A 15,322-nucleotide genomic window follows, 5' to 3' on the forward strand; every position below is an offset into this window, starting at 1 on the left:
GAAATGTAGAGTAGGTGTCTGTAGAGTAGGTGTCTCTAAACTTGGCAATTTTAAGACTTGTGGACTTTAACTCCCAGAATTCCCCAGCCGGGGAATGCTCTAACTCAGCGGCAGTTTCCTATTTTATAGAGGCAAGAAGTACATGAAAACTGAAGTATAAATCCTAAAAGAAGAGACTTCCCCAGACTTGCTTATAGGACATGGTCCTACCAATTTCACATCTCAATTTTCCTTTTGCAGCCCCCTCAGCCTCTCTCCAAATGCCATTCAGCATAGCTACCATCCAGGCCTATTCTTGCCCTAAACAGAAGGAATGACAGGAAAGCCAGCTTGCCTGCAAAAGAAAAGGAGAGGAGAAAAAAAAGAGCATGTCATATTAAAATTCTGCCTTTCATTGATCTGGGTAATTAAAGCCAGTTGCAGAAAGGTTGAAATCCATGTTGTACAACATCTCTGACATGTGCAAGCAGATGCCACCTGGGGATACTGCATTAAAAGACCACAGCTATCACTTCACTGTAAGTCTTTCAACAGCTATTAATGCCGATATTATATAGAAACCCAAAGTCATCGTGCTCCGAACGGTCGTATTTTATCCCTGCCTTCTCCCAACTTGCTTTTGCGATGGAAAAAGGAGGAAATAAGGCTGCAAGTCTTTTCCCCACATTATTTTTCCTGCCTCTCCTTTCGGCCATCCTCCCTTTGCAAACTTTTTTTTCTCTCTCTGCCTTTCCAGCCTCCTCTGTTTGCATATTTGGAATATTTGCATATTTGGAATGTTTGCATATTTCCCCCCCAATATGCAATATTGGGGAAAAGTGCATATTTTGCACTCTTTCCAAATATTGCACATTTGGAAACAGTGCAGAGAAGAGCAACTAGAAACAAGAACTGTTTTTCCCCGAACGCCATCACTCTGCCAAAAAAATAATTCCCTCAACACTGTCAAACTAGTTACTGAGTCTGCATTACTATTGATCTTCTCATCATTCCTATCACCCATCTCCTCCCACTTATGACTGTATGACTGTAACCTTGTTGCTTGTATCTTTAAGTTTTATATTGACTGTTTCCCTATGACTATCATCAAGTGTTGTACCTTATGATTCTTGACAAATGTATCTTTTCTTTCATATACTCCGAGAGTGTATGCACCAAGACAAATTCCTTGTGTGTCCAATCACGCTTGGCCAATAAAGAATTCACCCCACCCCGAATTGCTGCAGCTGTTGTGGATCGTGGTTATTATGTACAGATAGTCCTCGATTTACAGTCATTTAGCGACCATTGGAAGTTACAATGGCATTGAAAAAAGTGACTTATGACGTGTGACAAAGAGTCATAAACACCATTGCTCGCTGGGGAATTCTGGGAGTTGAAGTCCACACATGTTCAAGTGGCCAAGGTTGAAAACCATTGAATTGGATTCTCTCCACAGACTCTTCACAGCTAGATTCAATGATTTTTCTAAGTTACCAAGCATATTGCCTCATTTTGAAGAATAAAGAGTACTTCAGCTGGATGTTTATAAATCACAGGTGGACCAAACATCTAAGAACCCATTCCTCTCATGTTCTCAATTATGTGATCAAAAGGGAAACATCATGTACGGTCTGTGTGTGAGGGTGTAATTAATATACACACAGTCAAAAAGAAATCTAACGCATTAAAAGAAAATTGCAAAGTCCTCAGAGAACAAACAGATCTTTAAACAAACAGATTTTTAAAAAGAAAACAACAAACTAAACAAAAAGGAAATCTCATTCAAAATATAAGTAGGGGGGAAAAAACGCTATTTAAAAACCAACTTAATTGTTATTAAAATGAAGTATCTTCAATTTTCAACGTAATTTAGCTTTTAGACAATGCGTTGAACCCAGACGAAATGGAACCCTATCGTCCAGTCTTGCATTTAGTACAAAACGTATTCAAAGCCTCTTTGAGAGCTGGCAAATTTGGTGAAGCCAACTTTTCAAATATGGAACACCTGCATTCTGCCAGATGTTAAGTCACCTTTTTCACCAACAGTTCAGTCTTCATCTAAAGTCTTTCACAGCCTTAAGGACTTAAAGCATCTCTGGAATACTTTTTTTTTTTTTTAAATTAACTTCTTTAACCCTTGGCTGGCAAGGTTGAACAAGTGTGTAAGAGCTGCTACCTTCCTTGAAATGAAAGGAAGAAAGTTCTCCCCCAGGCCCTGAACATATTCATGGAAAACTTTGCTTCAGTGTCTGTTTCTAAAGTCTGCATAGCACTGATGATGTTACCTAATTGGGTAATGAAATGACTGCAAGAAAACAACCAAGCTCAGAGAGCACCAAGGACCACTACATGTCTGTTTCTTTCGTGAACTCATCTATCATCCAGCAAAGAGAGCCTTCTTTGGGGTGATGCCCTAAAATCTATCTCAATATTAGGATACACAGTATTGCTGTATTATTTATGTATTTAATAGCCACCCTCATGGTGATTCTAGGCAGCATACAGCATTACAAATGAACAGTATAAAGACCTCAGAAAGCCCCACCCATCCTCCCTGGCAGCAACAAACACAATGTCAGGTTTCGTTGCTATCTTAAATAAACTTCATTTTCAAACGCAAAGTCTCTAATGAATCTTTTTTTTTTTTTTATTTAAGGATAGAGAACGACATTTCTGAACTCTTTTGCAGCCAAACTGGCCCCTCCTTCCAACACCTTCCCCTTCCGCTCTCCAACCCCAATGTCCCATTGGCCATCATGCAGATCCATCTCTTCGTCCCAGCACGTTCTTTCACAGGAATTTGCCCCCCTCCCTCTATCACCCAGGTAACCCTATCTGCTGTCTGCAGAAAACTAGGTAAAAGTTCATCTCAGCAATAAATCAACGCTTCTTCTCTTTCATTCATTCCAATCATGTCAGCGCTGGAAAAGAGCCTAATTTGGAACGCTGAAACACAACCGTACAAGCCATTTCATCTGATCTAAGGCCCACTGAGAAAACCATGTCTTGAGGGTTCATTATTATTATATTTATTATGTTACTATTATGTAAAATCACATCAGATACCTGCACAATTAGCACAGGCGCCCCTCAGGGCTGGGTGCTCTCTCCACTTCTCTCTATACACCAATGACTGTATCTCAAAAGATCCTTCTGTTAAAATACTGAAGTTTGCAGATGATACAACAGTGATTGGTCTCATTCAAGACAACAATGAATCTGCATACAGACGGGAGGTTGAACAACTAGTAGTCTTGTGGTGCAACCAGAACAATCTTGAACTAAAGACACTCAAAACCGTAGAAATGGTGGTGGATTTTAGGAGAAACCCTCCTATACTACCACCTCTTACAATACTAGGCAACACAGTATCAACAATAGAGTCCTTCAAGTTTCTAGGTTCTATCATATCTCAAGATTTAAAATGGATACCGAACATCAAAAACATCAAAAAAAAGCTCAAAAAAGAATGTTCTTTCTGCGCCCACTCAGAAATCTCAAACTGCCCAAAGAACTGCTGATTCAGTTCTACCGTAAAATTATTGAGTCTGTCATCTGCACCTCCATAACTGTCTGGTTTGGCTCTGCAACCCAACAAGACAGACACAGACTTCAGAGGATAATTAGAACTGCAGAAAAAGCAATGGCTACCAACCTGCCTTTCATTGAGGACCTGTATACTGCACGAGTCAAAAAGAGGGCTGGGAAAATATCTACAGACCCCTCACATCCTGGACATAAATTGTTTCAACTTCTACCCTCAAAACGACGCTATAGGGCACTGTACACCAGAACAACTAGACACAAGCACAGTTTTTCCCCGAATGCCATCACTCTGCTTAACAACTAATTCCCACAACACTGTCAAATAATTTACTAAAACTGTATTACTATTATTCTTCTCTTCCTTACTAGTATCTATCTCTTCCCACTTATTACTACCCTGTTTCCCCCAAAATAAGACCTCCCCTGATAATAAACCCAATCAGGCTTTTGAGCGCATGGCAATAAGGCCAAGCGCTTATTTCAGGGTTCAAAACGATATAAGACAGGGTCTTATTTTTGGGGAAACATGTTATAACCATGTTGCTTGTATCTTTCAATTATATTGTTTTTGTTTCCTAGTACGATTTGATAGCTTATTAATAACCTTGACTATCACTAAGTGTTGTATCTTTTTATTCTTGATGTATTTTATTCTCCTTATGTACACTGAGAGCATATACACCTAATTCAAATTCCTTGTGTGTCCAATCACACTTGGCCAATAAAGGATTCTATTCTATTCTATAGTACTCAGTGATTGTGTATAAACTGCTCCAGCATCCTTTCAGATTCAAGCATGGTATAGGCATGCATACACGCATGCCTTCATGTGTGTCCTCATGAAACATATGTACAATTTGTGCACAACCCTTTTTGGGGAAAAAAAAAAAAAGCTTCTACATATTGGAGAACATAGTCCTTCCTTCCAAGCTCAGTAACATCTGCTCCAAGGCATTCCTTCAAAAAAATGTTAATGTGTTCCACTGAAGTGGAAGATTCAGAGACAAGTGGAAATGTATAGAAGTATAAGCTTAGGGAGCAAACAGCAGGAATGAGAAGAATTACCAGAACGGAAACCTTCCAGCGGGTTGTGACAAAAACGAAAGTGTATCATCAAAAAAATAAAAGCACAAGAGTTGCTCTGCCACCCTGGGAGAATGGAATACTTGTTATATGAAAATCCAAAGGCAAATGTTATTTGATCCGATCCATATTTACCAGACTGTGCTTTTCTGTCTGGTGCCCTCAGCACCATGGCCAGCTCCTTAGCCAGCCAAACCACTGAAGAGGAACTGGTTAACCGCTAAGATTTCCACCTTAGGGCATCCCATGGCATGAAGCTCTCTCTACTATTCTTGCCATGCAAGATTCAGAGGTCCTTCTCCTCCCACTTACATTCACTCATCTTGTGTGTGGAAACAGGAAGGGGTAGAAGAGGAAAAACACATGTGCGTGCTGGAAACTGGAAGAGCAGCTGGTGACAGCATGTGTGCCCACAGAGGGCTCTGCACACGTGCCATAGACTCACCATCACGGACCTAGAGCAATTCTCCCGAAAATATTGGGTTGTAAAGGAAACAGGTTTCTCGCTGTATTGCCTATTTCGGACTTTTATTTAGCCTCTCAGGATCCATTTCATCTTAAAAGTATGACTGGGCGTTTCTAATTTAAACTTTATTTCTGTAACCCATTTCAATCTTTCAATATTAAGAGCCTTGGTGGCGCAGCAGACTAAAGTGCTGTTAAATAACACCAGCTGCCTGCAATTACTGCAAGTTCAAATCTCACCAGGCTCAAGGTTGACTCAGCCTTCCCTCCTTTCGAGGTAGGTAAAATGAGGACCCGGATTGTGGGGGCAATAAGCTGACTTTGTTTAAAATAGAACACCGCTCAGGGGGGGCCGAAAGCCCTACTAAGCAGGTATATACAAAAGTATGAAGGCTTTTGCTTAATGCATTGTAAGCCGCCCTGAGTCTCCAGAGAAGGGCGGCATATAAATCTAACAAATAAATAAATAAATAAATAAATAAATAAATAAACAAACAAACAAACAAACAAACAAACAAATCAGGGCCCCTATCTTTAAGTTTTCTTTAGGAATGGCTATGGTGTTGAAATTTTCAGTGGGACAACAAATAGCATGAACGGTAATTATATTTCAAATGAAATTCCCACATTCAAAGTTCGTGCCGTTGGGAAAAGACACCAGTCCTGCTTTTGATCTCCTCTGGGCCACTCGGTTGACTAATATTGGAAGCAGATTGCTGGGCCAAACCATTTCTTAGTAAAATTCAAGGAGAGAATTCTGGTCTACAGACCCACCTAGTGGACGTGATGCCAAACTGCCCTCCTCCCCAAATGAGGGAAGGCCCTTCAAGGTGCATTCACCACAGCAACATTTTTGCCAGTCTTGGGTGGGAAAGAAAAACCTTCACAATAACTAGACATTTCCTTTACATTTGCCACACCTCATTACTTTCCGTTAAAGCCAAGACTTTTTGGCTAATTAACATTTGAGTCGATTATACACGGGGGGGGGGGGGTGTTGGGCATAGATTGTTTCATTCAAAATTTTGTGACACATTTTAGTGTTATCTTGAACTCTGAAAAGGTAATATTGAATCTATTATTTCCTTCCTAAAGTTAATAACAGTTTCTGTTTATTGTTTTACTCTAAAAAACATATTTAGGGCTGAATGAAATTTCTGCAGATGGAAACCTTTTATTTGATTAATCTCAACCAGGAATTTCCTCCTGTTTAAATAAATGTTATGACAGGCGCTATCTTTCGAGGGTAAGGTGGAGAAATGTGCTTTTCAAAATGCTATGCATTTAAAATAATCAGTTAATCAGGCACACTTTCCTATTTAATGAAGCATTTCTCATCAAGTAACTAATCAGATAAATATATATGTCTGGGAAAATTTCAGTGATCAGTTAACATAAATGATTACCAAATTAACTCAAAGGTTGGTAGTTTCTTTTTATATTCAACCTTATTCATTCTTCACTACCACATTTCACTCACATTGGGATCTTCTCCTTCCCAAACCAGAAAAAAAAAACTATACAGTGCTCAATTGGGAGGGGGAAAAAAATCACAAGTGCTTTCATTTCTATTTTATTTTAATATGAAATAACAAAATGCTCCCACAGCCATGGGAATGAGCCCAGTTAGCAAGAAACAAAATAATTATAATAATTCGTATCATGGATCATGAAGGATATCTTAGAGCAGGAAACCAACAGCAAACAGGGAGAGAATCCGATAATGAAGAGAGCAGACTCAAGAGGTATTTACAACCCAGCTCAATCCCAAGCAAGGGGATCATCAACAACAACAACAACACCCCCCCCATACACACAAAATAAAATAGCATTAGAAGGATTCAACTGTAGAGAAGGTTGCCATGGGCATTGCAAGGACCAAAGGTTGCCCAAGTCGGGAGAGAAATTGTTTCGTTCTGCTGAGAGGGGAAAAAACGGCCCAGTAACAGAAGGGAAGGGAAGCATCAGACCACAGAATGGCATGGAGTGCCCAGCCATCAGTATGGCTATCTGAGTGGGTAGTGGGTGGGACAAAGCGACACCCGGCTCATATGCAGAACGGGTGGAAAAATAAAAGATGCGATCACATTCCAGGAATGCAGAGAGCAGCAGAAGTACGGAGAGAAGGCGGAGAGGAGGAGTCGTTTCGGCAAACACCAGAGCCTGCGAAGGGGGAGCCAAAGAGCAGCAGCTCCCAGTCCACCTCAAGAAACCAGCTGCCCCTCTTCACTCCCCCCAGCCTGACTCAAACGCCCCCAATCTGGACATTTTCCACCTGGATATTCTCAAAGTGAACACCTCCATCCGTTGGGTAGATCTCGATGGTCTCCACCACAGGGATGGTTTCCATAATGGTCACCGTGTTGCCATAGACGGGTTCGCTCGAGACCACCGAGGCCGAGGATGTTGCTGTCGCAGCTGCGGCTGCTGCGGCGGCGGCAGCAACGGCCTCGGCCATGACTTCCTGCTCATGCTGCAGCCGCTGCTGCTGGTGCATTTTACGATGCTTCCAGAGGTTGGAGAAGGAGCGGTAGGCCTTCCCGCAAGCATCACAGTGGTAGGGGCGTTCTCCTGTGTGGATGCGCTTGTGCTCGGCCAACCGCACCGCGATCGTAAAGGCCTTCCCACACTCTTCACATTTAAAGGGCTTCTCCCCAGTGTGCAAGCGCCGATGATCCTTGAGGTGGGTGGACTGCCGGAAGGCCTTCCCGCAATCCGGGCAAGGGTAGGGACGCTCCCCGGTATGGATACGGCGGTGGACCTGCAGGGACGTCTCTGTGCTGAACAATTTCTTGCAGTCGGTGCACTCAAAGGCCTTCGGGCAGGCAGGGCGACGGGGACGGGGTGGGGGTGGCTCCAGAACCGGCAGCTCCTCCTCGATCCCTTCAGGGATCTGGATGTCCCCATGCAGCCGTTCGTGGGCTCTCAGCTGCACCGTCGAGCCAACCTTCTTGCCACACACAGAACACTCGAAGTGGCGACTCATCTTGCCACACTTGTGCTCCTTCAGCTGCTCGGCCGTGACAAAGGCAGCCCCACAGCCGGAGGTGCAGCGATGTGGCTGTTGGCCAGTGTGACTCAACTGGTGAACCTCCAGCAGACGGCGAAGCAAGAACGAACGGCCACAGGTCTGGCACTTGTAGGGATACTCCCCGGTGTGGTGATAGCGGTGCATAAGCAGGCGGTAAGGCCGGTGGAAGACACTGCCGCACTCCTGGCATTTGTAAGGATAGTGGCGACTATGCACCAGGAGGTGCTGCTGCAGCGTGGACGACTGCGTGAAGCACTTTTGGCAGATGTCACAGCGATAGGGACGCTCGCCCGTGTGCGTCAAACGGTGGCGCTGCAAATTGGCCGGGGAATTGAAGCTTTTGCCACACTCCTTGCAGTGGTACGGCCTTTCCCCAGTATGCGTCAAGAGATGGTTGCGCATATGGGACTTCTTCTTGAACATCTTACCGCACGTCAAGCATTTGTGGCGGCGCTCCATCTTGTGGGCAAAGCGCTGATGGCGTGACAGCTGGGTCTGCTTGGGAAAGGCCTTGCTACACATCTGGCACTGAAACTCGACAGATTTTTTCTCCTGGGCGCCACCCTCCACAGAGGTGCCCAAAGAACAAATGAGGGCCAGAGGGATGATTTCTTGCTTTTCTTCTGGTTGCTCTGAGGCTTCCGAGGGCTCTTCCTCAAGGGGCTGGTCCTCAGGAGGAGAGGAAGGCAATTCGTAGATCTGTGCTGAATTGGCGCTGTGGGAACGCCGATGATAGAGAAACTTGGTCATGTTGATGAACGTCTTGCCACAAGTGCAACGGTACAGGGGGTTTGACGAATGGGTGCGCCGATGGGACAACAGCACCGCCTCAGTGCCAAAGCCCAAGCCGCATTCCACACAGAGGAAGCGCGACTCGCCACTGTGCTCCTCCCGATGTTTCTCGAGAGCAGCTGGAGATGGCAGCACCTTGCTACAAAGTGGGCATTTGAAGGCACCCTGCCGGTGACTCCTCATGTGCAACTGCAGCTTATGGGCTGATGGAAACAGCTGGTCACACTCGGTGCACAAATACTCCTTAACGGCCTGCTTCGCTTTACGGGGTGGCTGCTCCCCAGGGTTGTTTTTAAGTTCATAACTGTGATCCGTGGCTGTGACGCTAGTCTGGATTTGTGCCGGCACAGCACCATTTTGTATGCCCATTAAATTTGGCGGCAATAACTCTTTTGTCTCTGCAGGGCAAGAAGCAGGCAACTCCCTAATTTGTGTCCCTGGGGTTGGCTGTATCACTTGATGTGAGGCTTGATGCTCTAGGAAGTCTGTGGTTGACTGGAACAGCTGGAGACACTCACCACACTCATAGAGCAATAACTGCACAGTTCCACAGGAATCCCCTCCTTCCTCTGGCTTACGGTAGGAATGTTCCAGGTTTACAAGGGCCTGACTCTGAGGAGGAGGAGGTGGTGGTGGTGGTGGAGGAGGAGGAGGAGGAGCAGCAGCAGCAGCAGCTGCTGGTTCTGGTGGCTTGCGGTGGCTCTGACGGTGGGCAAGCCACACATCCTGACTGGTAAACAGCGCTTTGCATTCTATACACTCGTAGTGGATTTGACTGGAACTCAGAGGTTTGACCAAAGGTTCTGGTTCATGAGTAACCATCTTCAAATGCATCTCCTGATGTTCAAGCAACTGACTTGGAGACATGAGAATCTGTCCACACTCCAAACATTGGTACTGGCTTTCCTGCACAGTCACTGCTTGATAGAGACCAGCCTCGCCACTTGCCATCAACCCAGCTTCTGCCAGCCCGACTACTTCATACTGCTGCTCCTGGGAGCACATGTGGCTCTGCTGATGCACCAAAGCATCCTCTAAGGAACTAAACTGCTGGCTGCACTCTGAGCAGACATAGCGGTGCTCTACATACAACAGAGTTTCTTCTGCTGATTCGGCCATTGCGAAAGATGGCTCCCAGTGTACTGGGAAGAGAAAGAGAGAGGGGAAAAAATTAGGGAGCTGATTGGTTGAGACTGTGCTTGGAACATCGATTGATGAGAACAAACACTTAAGTTATTTTAAAAGCGCCCTCAGACTTTTAAAAGGGCCATTTGTAATGCAAGCACTTTCAAATCCATGGGTGGCAGGAAGCTACTCAGAAGCATTTTTTTCAGATAGAATTGCAAAGTGCTGTGATAAAGGAATCTATCCTTTTTAAACAAAAAAATAAACCTTTCTTGTTCAATTGATAATCTTTTTTTTTTGAACGAGTAACATCTGTCTCCTACATTATACCTATCATGAAACAGACAGTCAAAAGCTCATTGGCAAATTCCGCAGCAAGAAATTTGAGTTGTAAAGCAAAAATAGCAAGCAACACCATCCAACGTGGACTGTCCCACTGGAGATTACTGTCAAATAAGAGTGTGTGGAATTCTAGTCTTCATCAATCAACTACAGGCTGCAAGTTGGTTAAAGGAGAAAATGTTAATTATCACCTGGTTTATTTGAAAGGGTTGTTTGGTTTATCTTATTAGGTTTGAAGGCTTACTTCTATTCATTCTTGCTTCAGGATATGAAAAATTAAATATTAAAGATGTCACTTCTTTGTAACAACAAGGACTTTCAGAAAGTAACCATGCAATTAAGAAAAGAGAACATTATTTGATTCCTGTTCAGATAATTTATCTGCCTTCTCCCATATTATCTACTGAGACTGACACTGTCTCTCTCTCTCATTAAGCATATTGTTCCTTAGTTTGGGATTCTCCCACAATATTTATTTGATTTCTACAGCCGCCCATCTCAATAAGTAGCTCAGGGCAGTGTACATCATGAAGCATAAAAAAAGTAAAACAGTAAAAAATAAATATTTTTGGCACAGAGTAAAAATCAATCTGAATGCCAATCCGATTTCAGGATTATACTAAATTATTCAGGATGATAAAAACTCATGGGATTGCAAAAAGCTGCAAAAGGAAATTTCTAAATTGGCAAATGAATTTAAATAGCTCTATTTAAATGGACCACAAGGTTCTCGTCTCTCTTCTTTTGTCTTTATTTTCTTGAGCCTCAGGAAATCATAAACTGAAGAGAAAGTTATTAAATCATCTCAGGCAAGTGGGAGTCCTCATTTGACAGCTGCTAACAAGGACGGCCCTAGCACTGCTCTAGAGTAGACTAACTTTTCTAAACATTTCTTACAACACAGAAATTATATCTAATATTCAGCCAGAATCTAATTTCAACCCCTTGGTCTTTCTCCTATTCTTGTTTTCTTCGACACTGCATCCTTTAATTGTTCGCCAATATCTCATCTCCCCTTACTGTATTTAGTATTTTCTTCCAACTAAACCAATCCAATTCTTTTTAATGTTGGTTTCCAGATCCTTATCAACTTTAATAGCAATTCTCTGGCAGTTCATTTCAACTTCTCTCTGTCCTTTTAAAGAACAATGCCCAGACAGCATGCCCAATGCTCCAATGTGGTTTAGCCAATACAGTTTCATCTAGTTTTCTCTCACATACCTTCCAGGCCCAAATTCAAGGACTTTAGGCCTTAGAAATTCATCCAGTCTGGCTTCTGTCAGCAACATGCACCACGTTTCGGAGCGGAAGATCCTTTCTGAAAGACTTGGGAGTTTTAAAAGACTACAAAGAAGACAGCAGAGGTTGCAGATCATTTCATCCACCTCAGGTCCCAGCTTTTGAGCCACCCGCCCTTCAGAAGGAAGGAGCCCCACTCCTCCTTCAAGCCTTTAATTCTTCACCTACAAGGATGAAGCAGAAGGCCTACCTCAGGCGTCCCCCTTCACCCTCACTTTCCCAGACAAACCTCCTTGCTTCCTCTGCAACGAAGAACAAACACCCCCCCCCGTCCCCCCAGATCCCACACAATGGAGGTTCCCTCATTTCTGGCAGGGTAATTCCAGGGAAGCCACATCCTCAGATGCAACACCCCCACCCCCCCAATCGCACCCCTGTCCTGTGGCCTGTAGGCCCCCACCCCACCCCATAATACACATTCTTTTCCCTTTCACCCCCCCCCCCCACGGAGGTCAACCCCTCCCATGCGCCAGGAGGCTCTCCCCTCCCACAGCATTGCAAGTTGGGAGGGGAAAACACCTAACACCCCCCCCCCCTTTTATCTCTCACATCCTCTCACGTTGCGCGCTCCGGGCTCCCCTCCCCCACCCCGGCGGGAGGGGGGGTGGAGGCCCGTCTGCTCCGCCGCTCTCCCCCCCCATAAAGGGTGGGGAGGGCTCCAGCCTCCCCTCGTCTCCCTCCCCCTTAGCTCCCCCCTGCACTAGGGGCGCTCTCCCCCAGCCCCCCTCCCCTCACCTTTTTTTCCTCCCTTCTGTCCCCCACAGCCCAACCTTCTCGCTCACCCTCCTGGTCGAGCAAACCGTCTCTCTATTGGATTACAGGGCGCAGCCAATCCGGAGACGGCTTACTCAACCTCCGGCCAATCGGCGGCCCCCTTGGTGCGCGGCGCGCGAGCCTTTGCCCGAAGCCGTCGGGATTCGCATAGGGAGACGTCACAATGACGTCGCGGCGAGGCTCGAGCCAGGCGGCTCCCTTTCCCCTTGAGAAAGGTGGGCGGGGCGAAAAGGAAAAGCGAGGGAACCGGCCGGCTGGGCTGTACCAACGTGAGCAGTCGGGGGGGTGGGGCATAAAAAGGGGGAACGAGAGTGGCAGTTGGACTGAACCAAAGTGCTGGGCGAGTGTGAAGAAGCTAATGGTTCCCTCAGCGATGGGAGGAATGATTGAGCGCGGTAGGTAGGTAGGTAGGTAGGTAGGTAGGTAGGTAGGTAGGTAGATTATATATTATTTTATTTTTATTTTTTTTCATACAGGAAATTTATCTCACCTCAGAAATTCTCCCCAGACCTTTGACGCCTTAATGCGTCAAACAATGTTTTATTATGAATTATGAACTTATTTATTCATCTCAGAAGCATCACAGTTAAAATAGGGCATACTGTATGACATGAAATATACAAGATTAAAATATGTACAAGTTAAATAGATCTTGAATTATGAACCAATGAATTGCTACATCTGTGCTGTGCTGCCTGGAGAATTTTGGGAGTTGAAGTCTGCACGTCTTCAAGTTGCCAAGCTGTGAGAAAGAAACACTGACTTGGAGGAAAGAAGATAAATTCCATAAAGACCACCTTTGGGCAGATGTTTCCCCTTTATGTTCTCCAGCTGCAGTTCTGAACTTGGAGGAAAAGGAAGGAAGATCGATTCTGTTGTAGGAAGGTAGCACCCACCCCTCTCCTAGAAGAATGAAATATTCTAGGAAATATTAAAAAGGCAAAATATAATACCTCCCTGGATGAGAAATGAAGAAACATGTTTTTGAGGCAGGAAGCAGACTCACTCTCCCCACACTCTCAATAGCCCACAGCATATGCCAGCACTGAAGAGATAAAGAGATACTCTAGGTCTATTCATAAGCAAATGCCCTCACCCTAGATCCAACAAAGATAGGATTAGCCCTCTACCCATCTAGCAACAGAACTCGCCACATGGCACCTGGGGAGATTGCATCACCCAGCAAGGCTCAACCAAGCCTGGGACTCAAAAGACAATCTACAAAGTTACCCCTGCATGGCCCCATGAGAGTCTGACAACCAATCAGGATACAAAGTCAAATTCAAAGCCCAACAGAGGGAATAAATCTCTTTCTGTCTCTCACCCATGTGCTTTTTTGCCCAGGACCTCAAAACCATGTGGTCCAGGGGTGAAATTCAGCAGATTCTGACAGGTTCTGGAGAACCCATAATGGAAATTTTGAGCAGTTTGGAGAACCGGCAAATATCACCTCTGGCTGGCCCCAGAGTGGGGTGGGAATGAAGATTTTGCAATATCCTTCCCTCAGGAGTGGGGAGGGAATGGGGATTTTGCAGTATCCTTCCCCTGCCATGCCCACTAAGCCACACCACTGGTCCACCATCAAGCAGTTTCCAGTATCTTTCTCCCCACTTGGAACTGAACCCAGATGGACATTAGGGCAGAGAACCGGTTGTTAAATTATTTGAATCCCAGCACTGCCCCCCCCCAACTTTGTCAATGGGCCATCATCTGCAACACAATAGGACCCACCTAACAATAGAAACTCCCCACATGGTACCTGGGGAGATTACATCAGCCAGCAAGGCTAGCTATGGCCTCTGACAGCAACCAATCAGGATACTCTTCCTGGGTCCCAGGAAGTTCAAAGCCAGAGGGTATAAAACCCACGGACTCTCAGCATCTCGGCCCTTTTCTGTTCAGGAACTAAAACCATGTGATCCTGTCCACCATTAAACCATCTTTCCAAGCAGTCTCCATGTTTCCAGTGTCTTTTTCCCCACTTGGAACTGAACCCAGAAGGATATTTCTTCCAACAGAGGAAAGAAAAATGATGGGTGAAAGAGAAGACGAAGGGAGAAAGAAAGCTGTCTCTCAAAAAAGAAGAAGATGGAAGGAAAGTGAGCAAAGGGACTGTTTAGAGAAGGAAAGATTGGAAAGGGAAATCTGAAGAACTGACTTGGTGAAGAAACACCATGAGAAACACTAATTGCAGATCTTCTAAGGCAGAGAAAGAGATACTTAGCAGTTGTTTCTTACCAATCAACTAGGATATATTAATATACTTCTTAAGTTTATTTGCCATCCATCTTGTTTCAAAACGACTCTGGGCGGCTATATACTAGATTCATTTCCCTACCACTTGATAGTATTGGGATTTGGGTGCACCGTCATGGCCACCATTCTGACTTTTTTAACCCCAATCTTGGGGCTACTTCCAATTGAGTCGGTGAGAAAACTTCCACAGAGTCTTTTTGAAACTTTGCAGCTTAGCTATTAACGTTTTCTTTCTTTTGATCCAATCCATCCATTTATATTTTTGTTCTTTCTTGAGGAGTAGGAATCGTCAATCCTTTGTTGTTGATATTTTTTTGAAAAAAGATTCTCAGTTCTGTATAAATATTAACGATGCAAGCATTTTGTTATTTTGGATCAGGTGACTATAGGTGGAGACTGACATTTGTTACTGCAAAGATTATGTAGTATTAAAATAGTAGTGGAACAGAAGTTGGATCTACACACGCATTGTCTTATCAGTGTGTTAACTGACTCACTCACTCCTGAAATACGTGATGCATGCTCCAACTTGTCCTCCTAACACTGCAGTCTACCACACCATCACACTACTGTGACTCTGCTGCTAAATACACACATTCCAGTTACAAATCTCCATTAGCAAGCCAG

At 44.5% G+C, this 15,322-nt stretch overlaps 1 protein-coding gene across 2 annotated transcripts; it reads right to left on the reverse strand.

The window, feature by feature from the left end:
* Positions 1-6,636: 6,636 nt before the first annotated feature.
* On the reverse strand, positions 6,637-12,446 carry ZNF574 (zinc finger protein 574). 2 transcript variants are annotated; one of them, XM_070949807.1, is made up of 3 exons: positions 12,401-12,446; positions 11,588-11,710; positions 6,637-10,041 (listed from the first exon to the last, which is right to left on the reverse strand). In XM_070949807.1, the coding sequence occupies exon 3, from the start codon at positions 10,016-10,018 to the stop codon at positions 7,322-7,324; it is 2,697 nt and encodes an 898-aa protein (XP_070805908.1). In that variant the 5' UTR covers positions 10,019-10,041; positions 11,588-11,710; positions 12,401-12,446; the 3' UTR covers positions 6,637-7,321. The 2 variants fall into 2 exon arrangements, with proteins under 2 accessions (XP_070805908.1, XP_070805907.1); XM_070949806.1 differs by lacking the exon at positions 12,401-12,446 and adding an exon at positions 12,225-12,279.
* Positions 12,447-15,322: the final 2,876 nt, after the last annotated feature.

This window comes from Pituophis catenifer, unplaced genomic scaffold, assembly GCF_029215685.1.
Source record: "Pituophis catenifer annectens isolate HBS135680 unplaced genomic scaffold, rPitCat1.0.hap2 SCAF_9, whole genome shotgun sequence".
NCBI lineage: Eukaryota > Metazoa > Chordata > Lepidosauria > Squamata > Colubridae > Pituophis > Pituophis catenifer.